Source organism: Ornithorhynchus anatinus, chromosome 13 (genome assembly GCF_004115215.2).
Source record: "Ornithorhynchus anatinus isolate Pmale09 chromosome 13, mOrnAna1.pri.v4, whole genome shotgun sequence".
NCBI lineage: Eukaryota > Metazoa > Chordata > Mammalia > Monotremata > Ornithorhynchidae > Ornithorhynchus > Ornithorhynchus anatinus.
In genome coordinates, this window is record NC_041740.1 from 18,820,612 (window position 1) to 18,842,440 (window position 21,829).

General features: G+C 40.8%; 1 protein-coding gene across 3 annotated transcripts in view; it reads right to left on the reverse strand.

The window, feature by feature from the left end:
• The window catches only part of MLLT10 (MLLT10 histone lysine methyltransferase DOT1L cofactor), a 151,788-nt gene that overhangs the window by 64,507 nt on the left and 65,452 nt on the right, over window positions 1-21,829 (reverse strand). For all 3 annotated transcript variants that reach the window (XM_029078348.1, XM_029078345.1, XM_029078350.1), the window contains 3 exons: window positions 13,138-13,233; window positions 4,827-5,082; window positions 376-945 (listed from right to left, as the gene is read on the reverse strand). In XM_029078348.1, coding sequence (XP_028934181.1) covers window positions 376-945; window positions 4,827-5,082; window positions 13,138-13,233 — 922 coding nt within the window. The remainder of the gene's footprint in view (window positions 1-375; window positions 946-4,826; window positions 5,083-13,137; window positions 13,234-21,829) is intronic.

Below are 21,829 nucleotides of genomic sequence, written 5' to 3' on the forward strand. Positions count from 1 at the left end.
GAGCCAAACAAAACCCTTATGTTATCCAAAGGTTCAGAGCAACAAAAATAACACAACACTATAGCTTAACCACTTTATAACCAAGAAATAGATTTGGCCTACATTTTATGAAGCAATGTGAGCAGCTGATATTAGTTTAGCAATTTTAAAATCCTGTTAGAATACCTATCCTGATAATAGAAAAAAAACCCTCGCTAGCTGCCAAATTCTTTTCCTATTTTTAAAAGTAAAGCTCAGAGGTCTTAAATGGAAACCCCTTTAAAATTGACAGCAAAATCGAGAGGGCTGTCTTTTGTAATAATGAAGTTCGCCACAATTGAGAAATTATACACGCAAACAACAGTCAAACGGTTTAGTCAATCCGACAAACCCTACCTGAACCCAGTGGAGAAGAGCCGACGCTAAGACTTTGTAAACTTCCATTCCTGAGCAACGTAGGTGACTTCTGGAGACTGGAACTGGTTACGCTTCCCGCAGCAGATGCTACAGAGGACGTCGGTGAAGCAGAAGAAACCGAGAGGTGGGAGATATTCTCTTGGGTTTTGTTTCCTTTAGGCCTCCCAGGTCCGTGCTTACTTTGCTTACTTCCTTTGCGTTTCTTTTCCTTAATAGTGTCTTCTTCAAGGCCGGAAGGCTGAACTCGCTTATATCCTGCTGAAGTGAGGCTGGCGTTGCCTAAATCTCCGGGTGAGCTGTCGAAGTTTTTAGTCTGGGCAACGGCAGCTGAGGTGGAAGAGAGGCCGATTAAAGAAGTAAAACTATTCCCCCCCATTTCCTGGCTTCCAGCCTCTCCTTTGTGTGCATCTTTGGTGGACGACAGCGGTTGGGAGTGGGTATAGCTGTCGCTGCGGAGATCTGCTTCAGTAAAGCTCAAGAAATCCTGGGGTGACTGAACGGAACTTCCCGAAGATGATTTTACGCTGCCAGGAGTTCCTGCAAAACTGCCTAGAATAAAGACATGGGAGTAGGGAAAGGAAAAATGACACTGGATACAAAAGTTCCTATCAGCTGCAGTTGAAACGACACATCTACCAAATGAAAATAAATTTGAAACACCAACCTTTTGGGAGACAACTGCCTATAAGTTAAATTAATTCACACTACTAACCACACTCTACAGTTAAGTCATTTAGTGTGAAGCAACATGCTTAGGCTAAAAATATGTGGATTCAAATAGCAAGAATTCGTTATTTTTAAATGTGGTACAATATTCTGTTTGCAGAACGAATGTTTCCAACTTCTGCCCCCAGTCCATTAACACTCTATCCCATCAACATCACCTAAGGTGGATAAGAGTAAGAAACAAATAGCAGGAGCTATTTTAGTTACCTACAGTTGATGAGAATTATGATCAGAACTCAAGTGATCTTGAGGAAGAGAAACAGCATGGTCTAGTAGAAAGTGCATGGGCTTGGGAGTCAGAGGACCTAGGATCTAATCCCGGCTAAATGACGGGTCTGCTGTGTCACCTTGGGCAAGTCACTTCACTTCTCTGTGCCTCAGTCACCTCATCTATAAAATCGGGGTTAATGCTGTAAGACCCATGTGGGACATGGACTATGTCCAACCTCATTATTTTGTATCTACCCCAGTGCTTAGTACACAGAAATGGCTTAACAAATACCATTTATTTATTATTTGACAAGAAGATGAAACCAAAGCAGATGAATACGGTAGCAATAATAATTACAGTATTTGTTAAGCACTTAGTATGTGCCATGCACAGTTCTAACTACTGGAGTAAATGCAAGTTATTCAGGTTGGACACAGTCTCTGTTCCCCATGGAACTCACTTTCTTAATCCCCATTTTACAAATGAGATAACTGAGGCCCAGAAAAGTGAAGGGATTTGCCCAAAGTCACAGAGCAGACATGTAGCAGAGCCGGGGTTAGAACCCAGGTGCTTCTGACTCTCAGGCCCGTATTCTTACTTCTCATAAAACTGCTCTGATCCAGAAGGGTCATTGCTCATCCTATCAGCTGCTCCTCTGACTTGACTAGAACTTTACAATGAGATGATAATAATAATAATAATAATAATAATAATAATAATAATAATAATAATAATTTAAGTGCTTACTATGTGTCAAGCACTGTTCTAAGCCCTGGGGTAGATATAAGCTAATCAGGTTGTCCCACGTGGGGCTCACAGTCTTAATCCCCATTTTACAGATGAAGTAACTGAGGCGCAGAGACATTAACTGGCTTGCCCAGGTCACACAGCAGACAAGTGGCAGAGCAGGGAATAGAATTCACATCTTCTAACTCACAAGCCTGTGCTCTTTCCACTAAACTATGCCATGATCAGACAGGCATTATTTCCCTGGTTTCCCATTGATCTAATTCCTCTAGATTGTAAACTCATTGTGGGCAGGGAACATGTCTACCAACTCTGTTGGATTGTGCTTGCACTGTACTCTCTCGAGCACTTAGTACAGTGACCTGCACATAGTAAGCCCTTAATACCTATGATTGATTCCTGACAGCAAAATGGTGAAAATAAGCAAGTACAAAATATTTTTCTCCTCTTGTCATTTTTCCTGAGATTTAAAAACAAAACAAAGAAAAACCACATACAGGTGCATATTCAAAGGGTTAAGTTTTGAAAAGCAAAAATATTTGAAAGTATAGGAAACTATCAGGTTTCCTTCACACTGAATCCCTCTAGAACTGCTTGAGTAAGATTAGCCAAGGCTGTTGCTTAATCTTAAAAATAAGAGGTTTCACTTTAAAATGTTTGTTATACGTTTTTGTTACTCTTCAAAATAACTTTTAGAAGGACTTCTCAATAAATTCAATATTTACACTTCGTTCAACAATTACTGACAAATAGGTTATTAATTATATATCCTGGAAATTAAATTTTGATGATATGTCTATCACAACCCATATTTGAAATTTACGTCTGTGTGGGAAAAAGTACACATTAGCAATTTGGTTAAATTATATCAGTGACTTCAGGACTACTGCAGTTTTGCCACTTAATTAGCAGCTATATAAAGAGGTTTTTTTTTTTATCATCCATCCTGATCTGTCACCATCTGTCTTTCTTCTACACTTTTTGTTTTCACAGCTGGTGTTAAGAGCTCACCCTGGTATACTAAATACTTTTAAAGCTAAAGTATATTTCAGAAATACATTTCACATCATACAAAGATGCTGCTTCTGCTGGGGCAAAAAGGACAATAGTGGCTTAAGCTTTCCTCTCTTTCCTAGAACACCTTTTTAGTTTTTAATTTAGAAACTCCAAAATGAAAAAAAAAGTACACAGAAGCAATGATAAACTGCTCACGGCTCCTGGTACTAAAACGTGATATAGTATATTGCTAGCGTTAGAAGTGGCCTATAGAATTGTCATTCAGTTCAAAGGTGATGCTGCCAGGAGTGAGACTGATTAGCGCTGGCTTAATGTGCAGACGGATTTTTGTTTCTATGGGGCACCAAATCCAAGGAGATTTATAATTTAGGGACATTCTTCAACAGCAACACACACTTGTACAAGCAGCTGTGCTTCTCAAAAGCAGTAGCCCAAAAGTTTGATTCCATTTTCCAAAATGAGCTTAAATGGCCCTCTCATCCAAAAGACTTCAATTAATTAACTTTGGGATCTTTGTTTTTGAAAGTATTTTTTAAATTCTAGAGAACCATATCCAATACTCTTAATCACACTCCTTGGGGGGAAAGTATGCCCTGGATTTGAAAATCACTATCTAAAACTTTTATTCTGTTCAGTTTTGAGAAAATATTTGGGTCCACAATGGTAAGTACGTCTTGGCACTTCAATTTTGGAACTTCCTAATTTTTAGACGCTAGGTTTATGCTAGATAGATGAATACCATTTAAAGGGGGCGAGGGGGTCAGTTTTGGGGTATTTTCAACTCAATTTTGCTTCTAAAATAGATACTTTCAATAATGCTGTACAAATCAACATTTGCAAGAAAGAACATGTATTAATTACCTGCATAACCTCCTGACCACAGAAGGGTCAGAAAAGTTAAGTCAGAAAAAAATTATTCCCCTCATTCATTCTAAGCATTCTTTTGAAGCTTTCTTGATTTGTAATGCATTAACTAGATCTTAAGCAATTTCTTATTAAACAATGTTCAGTTCATGTATAAAGGAATACTTATTTTACTAAAAACTTAACATCGTTAGTTTTCCCTTAAATCATATGCTGGACATGTTCATATGCGTTAAAATATATTCAATTAATTAATGAACAGATTGGCTGATCAGGACCGTCAAAAGAACTGGGAGATTGCCTTGTACTTTTAAAAGTGTTATGTTGTGCCTGAGAATGTAATACTTTAAAAAGCACCATAAAAATTCTTTTTTAATTTTCATTATAAAAAAGCAACATTCAAAAACACACCTAACACTTCAGAATAAAAGATAGCTCAAACGTGCTGAAGAATGCGAGGCTCCAATATGTCTAAAAGATTCTCTAACATTAATTCTATTAAGCATTCAGAAATAGAAAAATTGGCTCTTAAATGGAAACTTCCTGTCACCATAAGCAAATTCTCCTATTTAAAGAGAAAAGTCACCATTCATCTTGAAAAGTTGTTGCTGTGTCTTGATAAAAACCAACAATCAAAAACACTAAGTCATGGAATATCTGTTGGAAAAAAAACTTTTCCTTCCAACAACCAAATCACCCTCTATCAGCAATGATGATCATTCAGTGATTTCAAGTGATTCCCCCTTCCCCTTTTATTGTTTTTTTAAAATTACCAAGACCAAAAGGATCGGTCATCTTATATAATACGACTACTTCAGGTCAACATGCAAGCAAGCTATCACAGCCATAACACCATAATTAATACCTTGCTGAAAAGGACTAGTTGCTGATACCGTTGTTCCTGAATTCCTTCCACCACCGGGCTTCCTTCCCCTCTGACCTGAGCTGTGACCTGCAGACTTCTTCCCTTTGCTCTCTGACCCTCTAGCCTCTGAAACATCTTTTCCACTTGAAGTGTGGGCCGAGACTTCCTGGAAATTTGCATTGGTAAATCGAGCTGCCGGATCTTCCAAGCGCTTCAGTGAACCTGGCATAGAGTTGTTGCTAGTGCTTGTGTAAGTCTAACATTTGGATTTAGAAAAAAGGAAGTAAAAAAGGGGGGGAAAAAAACATAAGAGGACTTCAGTTAGACCACAAGAAACAGACTTCAGGTTCAACTCATGAAAAAAAAATGAATACTGGATATTTAAGGGGAAAAAACCACTCTATAATCCCAAAAGACTTTTTTCCCCAGTTCTACACACAATTCAAATGACATATCTCCTAATAAAATGGATCTTTTTAAATTTCTCATTCTGTGCATCCAATTTACCAAGAATTTAGATCGCTCTTTTAAAACTCACACTTCTTCATATCTGATACCAGCTGGCAATATGGCTAGTTAAGCATCAGATTACAGCAATTAGTCAAAGTGCACACTAAAGTATCCATCATATTTGTTAGGAGACAAATAGTGACGTTGAAGGTACCCACTTTGGAAACTGCCTGAACTCCTAAAGAAAAGATGCTAGGTAGTAATTTAATTATACTGGCCTTGGGATTTAGCTTAAGGGAGGAAAGCAACTGGGGAGAAGGGTTTCAGGTAACTATGCCAATAAGAATGAAGAAAATCTACTGTGGTTCAGAGCAAGCATTTTAGAGGAATTTGACTTTTTAAAAAAGAAAGAAAGATTTAAATACTGGAAAGGGGAAAGATTTTATTTTGAAATGCGAAAGAAGGGAATGTAGGAAAAGAGCCATGCCATTCAGCAGAGCCATTTTTTCAGGAGAGATGTGAAATTCCTACTAAAATGACAATACATTTTTCCAGATCCTATTAAGTGAAAATTACCCTTGGACTAGACACTTATATACATATATACATATATATGTGTACACACACACACACACACACACATTTAACAATTAATCTCCAATTTTGGAGTATGTGCACCAGATGCACCCAAATAAAGCCCAATTATCTCCAGAATTTGGGCAAGTAAATATGAAAATGTGTCATGAGGGGGACCGCAACTCAGGTGCTTACAAATGGAAACTGATCCATCTATCACATCTACATTTCCACATACAAGCCCTTCCACAGAGTGTTAAATTGCTCGCTTTCTTTGGTACCACGGTAAGCCAATTTGACCAATCTCCTACACTGAGATTTTATATATCCGAGGCATGGAATCCAGCCAAAAATGTGTTCAATTCATATTATAACTTGAATCCTCCACCATCATACACCCACCGCTCGACACAAACTGCTGGATGCATTTGAAAAAAAAAAAAAATGGGGGGGAAGGGAGGTCTCACACCAGAGGAACTCAGGCCTAGAAACTAAATGAAACAGTTGTTGCTTTTAATAAAATCGGGACTGAGAAATTATTTGGAAAGCGAAGGTATTTTCCACTACCTCTTGCTGAACAGATAATGTTGTTCCACATTTCTCCAACCGCCGCCTGGATGCTGAGCTTTCTCAACAGCGTCGCCCCACAGCACGAGAACTGATCGCTGCCCTCCTGAACTACAATCTATAAGCATGCCCAACTGACTTCAAAGTGAGCTTAGAAAGAGATAAAAAGCCCATTTAACAGACCAATAGGATTTAAGTTGGTTAAACTTCACGGCTTACTTTTAGAAACACAAACCTTTTCCATGCTGGGCAGGTCAATTTGGAAACCACCCCAGCTCACTTTTCAATCATTTTTCCATTAGCTTGGGCTCGTCCTGAAGTTCTCCATCCCACTCACATCTGACCCTGTATGACCTAGTGCGGGTCAAAAGCCAGGTAAAGAAAACACAATGGTACTCTTCACTCATGTGTCATGTGAGGGAAGGAAAGAAAACTGGGTGGGAGGACTGTAAATGGAAATAGAATATTAGCGGGCACAAATCGCTTCAAATTAGGATTGCTCGATTCCCCCCAATCTGACAGAAAAATGTCACTGGTCGGCCCATTTGCTGCTCTCCACTGGATCCACTGTCAATTACTTTACCCGAAACAGTTGTTGGCCAAGGGAATAAAAAAAAACCACACACAAAAAAAAAAAAAAGCCAGGTAAATCTTCCTGGCTAAAAATCCCATTATGCAGAACAAGGACAAAGCTGAATTTTTAAAAAGTAAAGATACTAACACCATCTGTAAGTTTCCCACTCTTACTAAAAGGCCCTTAAAAGTTGCTGTGGATAGAAGACACAAGGTAGTAATACAGTTAATTTGAGGGTTATTTTCTCTCTACTGGGAAGATAGGGAGAGAAAAGAAATGATGATGATGTGAATTTGATCAGGTCGCTTTAAAATAAAGAGAAAGAGCATGGCTCCTTGGTCCTTTTCAACTGTCCTTGTATATAGCAAAATTTTCACTAACCAAAATTTCCAAGTTTTATTGGTGGCTGTGCTCTTGAATTAATAAGGACAGAGGCAGAAAATAACTGTTCTACTCAAAACATAATTAAAAGAGTGATCTACCCATAAAAGGACTACGGAGAACAGCAGCTCTACAACGGATAACCGAAGAACCAGTCTAATTTGATGAGAAGAATAGCCGCAGCTGCTGCCTTAGATTAGTTGTAACTGAGAGCCTTAATCTGCGAGACTCAGTAGTCCATATATCAGAAGTGGGGACAGCTCCGCCTTAAACTGTCATCCTGCAAATCAACACCAAAGTTATATTTTTAGTTCTTAGAAAATCATAATATTCATGATAGCAAGGGAGGTGCTGATCTTTGGCCCAACTTTACAGAGGCAAAAATGGAGGCACAGAAACAGCATGGCCTAGTGGTTAGACCACGGGTCTGGGAGTCAGAGGACCTGAGTTCTAATCCTGCTCCATCCCAAGTCTGCTGGGAGATCTTGGGAAAGCCATTTAACTTCTCTGGGCCTTGGTTACCTCATCTATAAATGGGGAGTTAGACAGTGAGCCCTAAGTGGGTCAGGGACTGTGATCAAACCAATTATCTTGTATCTACCCCAATGCTTAGTACAGTGACTGGCACATAATAAGTGCTTAAATATATATGCATCGGCCCGAAATGGCATACACCTCTATTTAGATTCATTCATTCATTCATTCAATAGTATTTATTGAGCGCTTACTATGTGCAGAGCACTGTACTAAGGGCTTGGAATGAACAAATTGGCAACCGATGGAGACAGTCCCTGCCGTTTGATGGGCCTACAGTCTAATCGGGGGCTTACAGTCTAATTTAGATGTGGCTTCATGGTTTACCAAACAATTTTATTGTTCTATTGGGCCATCCCCACTGAAAAAAATAGAAAGAAAAGAAAAAACTGACTTTAAGATTACTTTTAAAATTTACTCAGAAGTCAAGTTTCCGAAATCCCAATTATTTGCCACAAAGAAAGGCTCTTGCAGATGGACAACACATTTAAACCAGATCCAAGATTCAGCTTTCCTAAGATCCGAATTTTGAATCCCAAACCTTACCCAGTCAGAAAGAGGGTTAGGCAGGAAACAGGGTTAGGTCTAGACTTGGTATGTTCTAATAGCACGTCACTCTGAAAAAAAGGGGCCTTCAAAAAAGGGCCCAAGTAACAGACTACTTCTGACCTTGCTATTTAGGGCTCCCCAGAATTTGCGTCCATTAGTTGTATAAATTCCTTCCCATCTATAGGTGATATAGATTACAATGGTCTCTATGTACATCAACACTGATTAAGATCAGGGATTCTTGAGCATTTACACATCCCCCCACACAAACACATACACAAAAAGACAAAGAGAGGTGAAAATGGGGGAAGATCTCCTTGATGCTGAGATGGAAAAAAAGATGGTAATATCTTTCTTTTGGTTCAAGCAGGAGAGAGGAAGGCAACACGCTGGTGACCAAGATAACTGTGGTAATAACAAGGGTGGGTCACAAGAAGAGATTTGTAGGCCAGAAGTAGACACAACAGCTAAAAAGAAGGGGGCAGTGGTAATTATGTGTTGGGCGGAGGTGGTGCTAACGGGTCTGTCACCATCTGCAACACCACACATGGCTATACAATTTTACAGCTATCCCTCAGAACGCCCTGTAACTCCTTCAAAGAGAAGCCCTGGTTTGGAAACTTCACTGATGTTACCACCACAAAAGAAAAAAAGATGTGAAATTAAGGGTTCAAGTTCCACCACACCAGAAACAAATATTCTTGATATGTGTCACTGTGGGGGAAAAAAAGGAGAAAAACTGGTGATGTAAGAATGTGTTCAAAAGGAAATTCAACAAATCGTCAGATTAAGATCTAAGGGCTTCTAATCTTCATAAACACACATCAAAGTGTGAAGTGCAGATTCAATTATTTTGCAAACTTCACTACAAACTTCATCAACTTGCAGTTGCTCTGCTTGATCAATCATTCAATCAATGGAATAGATTGAGCCCTGACTACAAAGCACTGTAATAAGCAATGCAGTTGATACACACAGTCTTTGCCCACATGGAGCTTTCAGTGGACAGAAAATAAACTAAGTTTACTTCATAGTGTATGACTTTTTTCCTTCATATCCAAACTTACTTGATGTTCCTAAACAATATTATACAAGAAAGTGCACACACACACACACACAAAGTTCCCATCCAAGGGTGCTTTCGAAATAATCAGGGAACCGATTTTAGCAACAGATTATTTTCTTAGCTTCAATGGAACTGGATTTTTATTTTTTAGATATCAGAAAACTTTCCCAAAGACTTGAAGATATTTTGTAATTATCGGTTGAAATAAATATTTTCAAAATGAAAATAAGGTCATTTACCTGAGACACATGGCATTACTGTAGGACGGTTACAAACGCTGAAGGTATCAAACAGGTGGACAATGCATTTCTTAATTTAAAATTTATTGTTATTATTAATAATAATAATATTTAAGCTCTTACTATATGCCCAGCACTGGGGTAAATACAAGTTAATCAGGTCTGACATGGTCCCTATCCCAAATGGGGCTCACACTCTTATCCCCATTTCACAGATGAGGTAACTGAGGCGCAGAGAAGTTAAGTGACTTGCCCAAAGTCAAACAGCAGACACATGGTGGAGCTTGGATTAGATTCCAGGTCCTTCCAACTTCTAGGCCCGTGCTCTAGCCACTAAGCCACGCAGCTTCTCTTTGTTGGGTTGAAATTTGTTGAAATTTAATTCAAATGTATTTGTTGAGCACTAACACTGTGCAAAGCACTTTACTAAGCGCTTGGGAGAGTACAATACAACATTAAACAGACATATTCTTTGCCCACAACGAGTTTCTATCAACTCAACCAAGACACAGCATTAAATACATATAATGGGTTTTGAAGGGAGAATATCTGTCCTGAGAGGAAAAATGAGAGTAGGCTAGTATTGGGTGATACTGACCAACTACAAAATGGGAGGAATTTTGATAAATAGACCTTCAGTAAGGAGAAAAAATATTTCTAATATTTGTCCCTTTTTGTTTTTAATTAATTTTGAAATTTTAAAAAAAACTTTACTTGGAAGAAACAAGTAGCTAGGAACTGCTAAAAGCAGAGGGATTTCCCCTCAAAATGATAACTGGACAGAGCACGAGCCAGGGAGACAGAGGGTTTCAGTTCTAAGCCCAGTCCCACTTGCCTGCCATGGGACCTGGGGCAAGGCACTTAATTTCTTTGTGCCTCAGTTCCCTCATCTGTAAAATGGAGAATTCAAAACCTGTTCTCCCTCCTTCTTAGACTGCAAGCCATGTGGAACAGGGACTGTGTACAACCTGACTTGTATCTACCCAGTGCTTAGAACAGTGCTTAACACATAGTTAGGGCTTAACAAATATCATAATGATAATTACTAACCAAAATTCAGGAGAGTAAAATATGAAGGGGGCAAAAGGTAGAAAAAAGAAAACTGACTAAGGTATCTTCAATTCCTGGAGGGATTTCCAAAGGTGAAGCAGAAAAGACCCAGAAGAAAGTAGAAAAGTTAGATTCCTGAAAATGAAGAATTATTTAACTGAAGTAATGTATGAACAGCTGCTAAAATTTTGGGAAATAAAAGGAGGCTTAAAAATTTGTACCATTAATAATGAGGTTACTGAGGGTGTATCACAACTCATAATTTCACCATGGCCTGTTCATGGTTGAGAACTTTCTCCCAAAAAAAATAAAAATTAAGACAAAGCAAACCAACAAAACCAACTTCCCAAAAACCACACCCTTTGAATCCAAAGGCATTGGCTTGGAGGCAGAAACTTCAGAAACATTCTCATTTCTCCATTTACAATGTGAGTAAAGAAAGGCAGGCTCAGGAGGGGAGAACATCATCAAGAGAAAAATTGCAAAATCTGTTTCAAATCTGAAATCCAGAGCAGTTTTCTCTAGTCTTGTCTCCTCTACCTTCATCATCACTTCCCACTGGACGATTCTCCCTATCAAGCCATTCCTGCCTCCAAGACTTTTAAATTTAAAAAACGAAAACAACTTTTAGAAGCTATCAGGCTGTAGATGACAGCAACAGAATATTCTGCCTGTTCCTTAATGAGTAAATGTGCAATTAAGCTAGGTAACTGGCAAGGCCCAAGGATGGAATTCTGAGAAGACATATCATATCATCCCCTCAAAATCCACCCAAAGGCAAGCAATAAAATGCACGAAACTAAACCTTTGTAAATGGTTGTGAAGAAAAAAGAACGTTCTACATGTGATTCCCACTCCTTCTTCCTGAAGACTGAAGTTTCATGTGCATTTAAAACTGAAAGTAGCTTCCACAAACAAATGGCTAAACCCTCCCGAACCATTGAGTATAACCGTGCGGCCTGACCAGACCTCCAGGTGACATGCAGTTCGGCGGATCACTCACGTTGGCCAGAAAACAACCCGTTTCCTGCTCCTTGAATTGGACTGTTCCCAGTGCTTAGTACAATGCCTGACACAAAGTAAGCACTTAACAAATACTATTAAAAGGGTGGGGGGGAGAGATACTGACTTTGACAGTCACTGTCATCACACTATAACAATATATTCACTCCTTTTTAATGTTTTGCGTGTTCTTCCAAAACTTGGCCCTCTGTTCTCTAGGGACTTCTTGGGAGAAGACAAGAGTAACCTTAATGGACACAAAACAGGGCAAGCCTTTCATTCAATCAGTCGTATTCATTGAGCACTTACTATGTGGCGAGCACTATATTAAGTACTTGGGAAAGTACACCACCGCAATAAACAGTGATATTCCCTGTCCACAATGAGCTCACAGTCTAGATGTGGGGAGACAGACATCAATACAAAGAAATAAAATGACAAACACATACAAAGGTGCTTTGGGGCTGGGAGGGGAGAAGAGCAAAGGGAGCAGGTCAGGGCAACACAGAAGGGAGAGGGAGATGAGGAGCCTTTGAAATCCCTTAACTGCTCTCCCTTCCCCACCCTGGCGTTCCCCACCAGTACAAACTGCCAGAAGTTGAGAGAAGATAGCAGAAGCACCTCAATCAATTAGCACTCCTGTTCCACACAATGGGTGCCACCTATTTTAGTTTGGGATGACAGAAAGGAAGGCTTTGAACAGGCAGGGGGAGAGGGGAGGAGGAGAAGGGGACCCTGCTTACAAACAAGAGAGAGGAGAACCTTCATCAAGCCTACAGTGAAATATTAAAATCAAACAAGAGAAACAATCACTCAGGTAATTCAGAGAGGAAACTAAAGATAAGACTTGGAGAAAAGAAGAGGTGATCAACCTTTAAAAATGGGCTGCTCTGCAAGGCTGTAACCCATTATCAAAATTTAAAGTTTTAAAATTTAAAAACCTTATGGCTTCCTTTTCAATGGGGTAATACAGAAAGTCCCAAAAGGAAAATATTGGCATGTCCCTCCTCCCAAACATACTAAAGACATGTACAATTAAAGTACTGGTTGCATATTCATGCCATTCCATTTTTGTAAACTCCTATCCTCTATTTGTGAGAATGGAGAAGGCATACGAAGGAAATTAAACAAGCTGAGAGGGCCGGAGTTTGGAGTGCTGTTTCATAATCAAAGTGCAGCCAACTCTTTAATTTTTCAAATACACTTGGATCAAAATAAACAGACACTCACTAAACTCTTCTCTGTTGAATACAGACCACCACTCAATTTATAAAAGGGAAAAACTGTCCATTAAAGAATAGAAAAACCACATATTTTGCTTACTTTCTCTGTAGTTACAGTCAGAGAGGGAACCAAGGCTGGAGATGGCTCTGGTTGCTTCTTGTGTTTTTGTTTGTGTTTGTCTTTTTCTTTATATTTCTAAAAGGAAAAACAAAATTCACATTCAGATTTATTAGGTGCCACTCTCACTCACTTTCCTCAGAGGAAACATTCGATCCACCTAGGTGGAAATGCATCATTGGAAAATAATGATGATAATAATTAATAATGGCTTTTGTTAAGCACTTACTATGTGCCAGGCACTGTACTAAGCGCTGGTATGGATACAAGGAAATCAGATTGCACACAGTCCCTGTCCCACATGGGGATTACAGTCTCAATCCCCATTTTACAGATGAGGTAACTGAGGCAAAGAGAAGTGAAGTGACTTGCCCAAGGTTACAAAGGGACTGGTGACCTGGTCTCTCCCCATCTAGGTTGTAAACTCATCATGGGCAGGGAATGTGTCTGCTAATTCTCTTGTACTGTACTCTCCCAAGATCTCAGAACAGTGTTCTGCACATAATAAGCACTCAATAAATACAACTGATTGACTGATTTACTCTCACAAAAGAAAACTAAAACAAAATCAGGCTGCTTTCCTGGATGAGCCAGATTTACAGATCACAGGGAAAATGGACAGCTCACATGAACATGTTTTCCATTATGATCTTCTTAATGCAAAATTAAAATTTGAGAATCTAGGAGTACCTTCACGGTTAAAGAACTGGGAAGCACAGTCTATAAGGAATAAGGAAGCAAACGGACCCTGAAGGCCACTGTGAAAGAGGACTTTACTAATTTGAGCATATTAATCGGTGATATTTATTGAGTGCTTACTGCATGAAGCGCATTGTACTAAGCACTTGGGAGAGTACAATACAACAGCAGATGACAAGAATGTGGGTGAGGTCCTCTCCAAATCCACAATATAATGGAACAAGAAGGAATGAGTTAATTTAAGCCTGTTCCCTCTTGTTCTGTTAAAGGTGGAAATGTGGGGAGAACATTTAGATGCTGAGTCACTAAAATGCATAACCACAGGAGATTAGATTCACACTCTTCCTAGGCATTTTTAAGAATGGAAAGGTTTGGGATGGTTTATAGGCAACCCATCTTAGAGCAGGGAGTAAGCCTAAATCGCCCCTCAAAGCCCTCCCAAGCCTATAAATTGATGACTGGGACTTAATTTGGAATGTGTGAAGACATGAGACATTCAGTCCTCCAATAATACAGGGATTATGCTCCTGACAAATTCTGAGTTAGAGAAAATTTACGTTACATTATGCCCGCCTTAACCGGCACCACATGCATGTGGTACAACCACTTCTTCCAATACAACACTGAGTTCTATGGAGCCGGAAGCTCAGTCAGAAGCAGGTTCCTTAATTCTGACAGAGTTCTATCCAAAACACAAAGTAAAACCACATGTAATAAAACAGAGTATACATACAGTTGAAACTTTTCTTGATTTCATTACCAATATACGGAAGCAGTTCGGCTTAGTCAGAAAGAGCACAGGCCGAGGAGTCAGAGCACCTGGGTTTTAATCCAGGCTCTGCCACGAGTCTGCCGTGTGACCTTGGACAAATTACTTAATTTATCTGTGCCTCAGTTACTTCATCTGTAAAATGGGGATTAAGACTGTGAGCCCTATGTGGATGCAGGGGCTGTGTCCAACCTCATTAGCTAGTCTCTACCCCAGTGCTTAGTACAGTGCCTGGCACATAGAAAGTGCTTCAATACCACAAAAAAAAATTAACAGAAAAAAACACACAAATCTCTGATCTTCATTATCAGAATACCCAAAAAAAGGACTAGATTTCAATGGGGTCCCATGACTAGCACTGGCATTTAGTCTTCCAACAAAAGAACACGTATCTGTTGAAGACGGACACAGAGGAAATCACTGAAAGCAGAGGCACAAAAAAGAGGCTTCTCTGTCTTAAGGTTACAAAGAGGTGCCAGCATAGATGACAGCATCCCTATGAATTTAGGACGGGGGCTATGTGGAAGATGGGTGTAAGGGGGGATAATGAGGTACCATTAGCTTCAGTCCCACTGCTTTTTGGTTAGCAAGGGTGGCCTAGCTGATCTGCCCTGCCCTTTGGACTTGGAAATGTCTCAAGACAGAAGACATGAACAAAGCTCTGGGCTACTGACAGAGATTTGGGAGTCGCCCTCATAAAGGTGGTGGTTGAAGCCAAGGGGCCAGGCATCGTCAAGAATGGGAGCCTTACATGCTCATAAGAAGCAAATTCTTTTTTTTTTAATGGTATTTTTTAAGTGCTTAATATGTATCAAGCACTGTTCTAAACACTAGGGGTAGGTGCAAGTTCATCAGGCTGGATACAGTCCCTATTCCACATGGGGCTCACAGTCTATGTAGGAGGGAGAAACAGGTACTGAATCCTCATTTTGCAGTTGAGGAAAAGTGAGACGCAGAGAAGTGAAGTGACTTGGCCCAGGTCACTCAGCAGCCAAGTGGCGGAGCCGGAAATAGAACCCAGGTCCTCTTGTTCCTAGGTTCGTGCTTTATCCACTAAACCACATGCATGCTGCTTCCCATTGTTTTGAACTGATTCTTCCATATATACTATTCTTTCTATACTATTCTTTTTGCTCAGTTACTAAAAACCCATTTTCCATATTGCAAATCATCTGTAAAAGTTAAGGATAAACAACTAAATTCTGGATTAATCTATCAAATGCATTTATTTTAGTGTTTACTATGTGCAGAGCACTGTACTAGGCGCTTGGTAGCGTATAATACAGCAGAATTAGCAGACATGTTCCCTGCCCACAGTGAGCTTACAGCGAGCTAAATTTTCAAGGGACAATAAACAGTGAGAGTTATTCATGACCGCTTCCCACTCAAAGCTAGAAGGGTAAAATTTTTGACTTGAATTCATGCTCAAATTGGTTACTAAATTGACAAATAGCAAAAGGATGCATTCTCAGTGACCCACAGCACCTAACAGGTAGGTTTCTTTCATTCATTCATTCAATCATATTTATTAAGCTCTTACTGTGTGCAGAGCACTGTGCAGAGCTTGGGAAAGTACAATAATAAACAGTGACAATCCCCATCCACAACAAGCTCACAGTCTAGATGGGGGAGAGAGAGATCAGTACAAATAAACAGACATCAATACAAATAAACAGACATCAATACAAATAATATAATACAATTCAAATCTCATCCCCAGTTGTGGTTGGACTAAATTATTGGCATCTGGTCGTGACATGATCAGAACATGAATCACTGTAGTAAGGTCCTAATCCTCTAAGAAAAGGAACCATTCTCTGGCTATCTGAAGATTTAAAAAGGCACTTTCGGCTACCGACGTAACCCAGGAGTTGGCAGACAATGAATCAAGTGGCCAACCAAGGCTGCGCCTAGCCTGACTATAAGGGGATGCTCTTCTTCAATCTCTCTGACCATTATACTCCTGGCAAACTCACTGAAATCCTTCTCCCCGACAATCACATCGATTCAGCCTCATCTGGATTGGGGATAAACTGGCGAGATTTATTCCATAATCCAATTTTTTTCAGGCATAAGGCTGGGAAAACAAACCTGGACAGGTGTAATGCACCCCTCTTGATTCATACCAATGTCCCAGGAGCATCATTCACTACTGCTAAATACTACCTTGAAAATTAAAATGAGTTAACATAACCTTCATATCCTTAACCTTTATCACATTAGTCTGAATCACATCCAACTCATTCACGGGTAATATGCCGCATATAAAATTGTACACCGGTGAGGACCACACTTCTCAAAAAACTATAAATTTAGGAAAAAATTATTAGCAGCCTAAACCAGAATTATTAAAGAGAAATTAAAGGAAGATAAATAGCGCTATCACTGTTTTATTTTTTTTCCTTGCTGGGCTTTTGTAGACAGAGTTAAGAATAGAGAAAAAAGATAAAGCATAGTGGCCTAATGGAAAGAACGCAGGCCTCGGAATCAGAGGACTTGGGTTCTAATCTGTGGCTCTGCCAACTGCTTGCTGTGTGATCTTCGGCAAATCACTTAGCTTCTCTGTGCCCCAGTTCCCTCATCTGCAAAATGGGGATTAAATATTTACTCTTCCTCCTACTTAGTCTGGGAGCCCGACGCGGGTCAGGGACTGTATGTGACCTAATTACCCTGCATCTACTCCAGTGCTCAGAACAGTGCTTGATTCAGAGGAAGCACTTAACAAATTCCATGAATGAATACAAATTTTTAAAAAAAGAAAGAGGAAAAAAGTGAGAGAACAGTGAGGCACAGATAGAGATCCAGGTGAAAGAAATCTAGGTACTCCACTCTTCACACATCTGTTGAGCACTAACCACTCCAACTGCTGCAGCACTGCAGGATATGAAGCTCCCTTGAGACTTGAAACTCGTTGTGGACAGGGAACATGTTTGTTATACTATACTCTCCCAAGCGCTTAGTACAGTGCTCTGCACACAGTAAGCACTCCATAAATACCACTGACTGACTGATTGAGCACCTGATTCTGGTTCCATGCCTCGGGCTGATGGGGTAGACACAGCATGGTGTAGTAATAGTGCACAGGCCTGGGAGGCAGGAGGACCTGGATTCTAATCCCAGCTCTGCTACTTGTCTGCTGTGTGACTTTGGGCAAGTCACATCACTTCTCTGTGCCTCAGATCCCTCACCTGTAAAATGGGGATTAAAACTGTGAGCCCTCTGTGGGACAAGGACTGTGGCCAACTTGATCAACTTGTATCTACTCCCAGAGTTTATTCCAGTGCCTGGCACACAGTAAGCTCTTAAAAAATACCATTAAAAAGAAAAAAAGGTTGCTATTGCCACTTTGCTCCTGCTCTTCCAGGTTCCTTCAAACTACAGACGCTGCAGCCGGGCCCTCACGGCTTAGTGTATAGAGCCCAGGCGTGAGAGTCAGAAGGATCTGGGTTGTAATCCTGAATCCGCCACTTGTCGCCATGGAACCTTGGGCAAGGCACTTCATTTCTCTGTGCCTCGGTTACCTTACCTGTTAAATGGGGATTAAAACTGTGAGCCCCATGTGGGACAGGGCCTGCGTCCAACCCATGGTGTTTGTATCCACCCAAGCACTTAGTACAGTGTCTGGAACAAAGTGAGCAATTTACTATTATTATTATTACTATTAATAATAATGATGATGAGAATAAACCAGGCCTGAGGAGCTACAAATGGGGGCAAAGCCCTTTGCTGTTTTCTACATTTTACTACTCTGTCCCGCAGGTCTCATCCAACCCCCTTACCCCAGGGACCTGTGCAGAGGCCCAAAGGTTTGACACACTGCTGAACTTTCGTTTTGAAATTAACCCTAGCGCTTTAGACCTGGGAAAGATCACTGCATTTTAGAATACAGATTATTTCGCAAGGCAAGACCTAATAGTCACCAACCAAGACCTTGATTTTGCATCATTCATTCAACTACACCACAAAACTAGAGGAGGGGTAGACAGGATCCACTGAAATCATGGAATGCTGCTCCCAGTGGACAAGGAAAAAATGCATTTTCACTTCCAGTTTCCCAACATTGAATGAAGCCTAGAACAGTGAAGCCAAAAGCCACTCTGAGCATATGGGGAATTCAGTTCCCTTCTAAGTTGTAACACTAGTTTTAGAGTCCAAAAAGCTAAAAATAGTCCAGACGTTTGCTGATCGGTGAGATAGTGGCTGGTTCACTTTTGGCTTCAAGTAACCTGGACATAGGAAGCACCCGGCGGCTAAAGGCAATAGAAAAAATCCGATGGGCAAGGCAAGTCCTCTTTTGCCCTTCCCTCAAAATACCGTAAATGGTGTTACTGAAACAGGGTGCAAATTTTCTAAATACTCTAAATGCCATTCACCTTCCTTCTAAGTGTCATAAGTCAAGGATGACCTGGTAGGGTATTTTATTGGCAGGGTAGTTTTTGTCTGAAATGCACAAAATTTGAGGACCGTTTGGGTTTAAAGTGACTGTTTATTTGTTCTGGTCTCTATTACCAGTGGCGAGTACCATGGTCTTGTTAGTGATGTACAACCAAACCGCCAGCCCAGTGACGTCTACAGCTGTCGAGGACTCAGCGGTACTCTGTTTTCCTTTGCAAAATGTCCTCCTGGGCACGGGGGGGGGGGGGGGCTTGGTGCGAGAGTGTGGATGGCTCAGTGCAAGCCATCACCACTACTATAAAAACAACTTGAGCGCATGTCCTGTTGGCAGAAGTGCAGATTTTTCTCCTCTTAACCAGTGGTAAATGAGCATTACCCCCCCGAATAGTCACCGCCCAGAAGATGAAGCCTACTGTATTTTCCTGGACGGTGGGTGCGAGAGATTCTCTCAGTGACGCTCGCACTAATGGTTCCAGTCTACTATCTTAAGCGTAACTTTCACATGACAACTCTACGGCCAAAAACGCAGACAGTCTTCAAGGGAGCCAGGACAGAGGAGTAATGAGTGAAGTGAGGACTGAGGTCTCAGACTATGCAAAGGGCTGTACAACCAAACAGACTTAATATTTAAATGGACTCATTAATCATTATGAGAATTCAAACTGTACCGCTAGCAAAACTTGTAAACCTTTTACAAATTCAGCTCCTTTCTCCACACCAAAGTGAACATTCTAAAAAGTAATTATTCTAGTGGAAATTACCTCTTCTAAATTCAAGATATATCAGTACACTGAACAGATTAGGTTTTGTGCAGCTTTTTATATGATAAAATGATCCTGTTGAATTAGGGGAAGCGAGTTTTCAGGCTACTGAAGGACTAAGGTACTCAACACCAGAAGTCAAGTACTAAACATCTTAATGGCCTAAAATAACTAATGACGTATCCAAAAGGTAACAGTTTTAAGAGTGACTTTTGGTTTTCTTCTAAACTTCAGGTCCTTCTGGTCATTTTTGTCCAGTGAGTATAAGAAAGATTTAACCAATCTCCATCAGAGGCATTCAAAGCACACTGATTTGGGGGAATGAAAGGATGTTTCCCTGCTACAGTCTGTTACTGATCGGTGGACTGTACTGAGGGCTTATTGTGTGCAGAGCGCTTGGAAGAGTATACTATAATGGATTTGTTAGACCCAATCCCCGCCCTCATCCGTAGCCTCCTCACACGCCCCAGCCCCCGCTATCACTTGAAGGGGAGCCCCTAGATTACCAACCCTTGGGAATGGTTTTCCAGGAGTCCTGAGGGAGCCCGGCCAAGTTTTTTCTTGCCTGCCCTGAAGGTCCTGCAATGCTGGCACCAAAAATTCCATTCTACCACCTTGCTTCTGTCCCTAAATTCGGCCCCAGAAGTTTGAGGCAGGGTGCCAAGGGAACCCCCACCAAGATGTGGATCTCCAGAGACTGACCCACTTTATTTCTCTCTCCCACCCGCTCTCTAGATTCTCTCTCCCTCTCTTTCCCTCCCTCTTATTTCCCACCCCTCCAACTTTAGCGAGAAAGGGGCTGTTTAGGCAAGGGATGGGAAAGGAGGTGTGGGTGGGTGGGTGTCAAGGAGACGATGAGAGGAACCTAAGCCTCCAGCCAAGAGCAATGAATGATCCGGACAGTAGGCAAAGTGGTGCAGGCCGCCTTATTAGGGATTGTTTGGTCACATCCCGCCGCTGAGAAGCAGTGTATCTTAGTGGAAAGAGCAGAGGCTTGGGAGTCAGAAGGTCATGGATTCTATTCCTGGCTCTGCCACCTGTCTGCCTTGTGACGTTGGGCAAGTCACTTCACTTCTCTGGGCCTCAGTTACCTCATCTGTCAAATGGAGATTGGGACTGTGCCACATGGCACCGGGACTGTGTCCAACTCCATTTCCTTGTATCCACCCCAGGGCTTAGTACAGTGCCTGGCACAAAGTAAGCATTTAATACCACCACCATCATCACCATCTTTCAGTCACAAAAATCTACACTCAGGCGCAAGACAACCTCTTCCCTATGGGCGAATGTCAACAATTTGGGAGTGTGTCAGCTATTTCATTGATGAAGATTTGGAGAATGTGAGGTATGGGATTTTAGAAGGTTTAGCATGTTGGGTTTAGTCACACAGGACAGCACTAGCAGGCCCAGAGGAATTGCCACCGGCCCGCTTGATCTGGCATCTGGTCACAGCGTAACCCACAAACAAGCAGTCGAAGCATACGACCTTACGGTTTGCAGTTTCCCACTTGGACCCCGAGCCGTCTCATTTCTCAAGGCTGGGCTTCAGCTCAAAGGAAACAAGGCATTCTAAACAAGCGATAAGAGTTCTCTCTCTCACATTTCTGTGTCTAGCGGCTGGTATTTTTCATGATGTTCACATGAAGTGTTCCGTTTTTCATGAAATTTGTATGAGGTCTTCCAAAGAAAATAAATGGGGGGAAAAAGACAAAGTTTAAATTAAAAATAGAAAACTAAAACATAAAATGTGGCCTGGATGCGAATACATTACTTGTATGTGTAATAAACATGCCATCTTCCTGGAATACATCCCTAGATGGCCCCAACTATCACTGTGTGGCCTGCTCAGCACTGAGCATATCGTGTATGTTCAATATATAAACACAATTTGTCTTGGTCTCCAATTAGGAACCAATGCTTTAAATGAACAAAAGGAAGACTAGTGATTCTCATTCATCATTTTACATACTAGTTTCATTTCAGCCTTTCTGAATGTGCCAAGTTGGAGCATTCACTTTAAAAAAAATTTAAATTCCTTCCCAGGAAAACC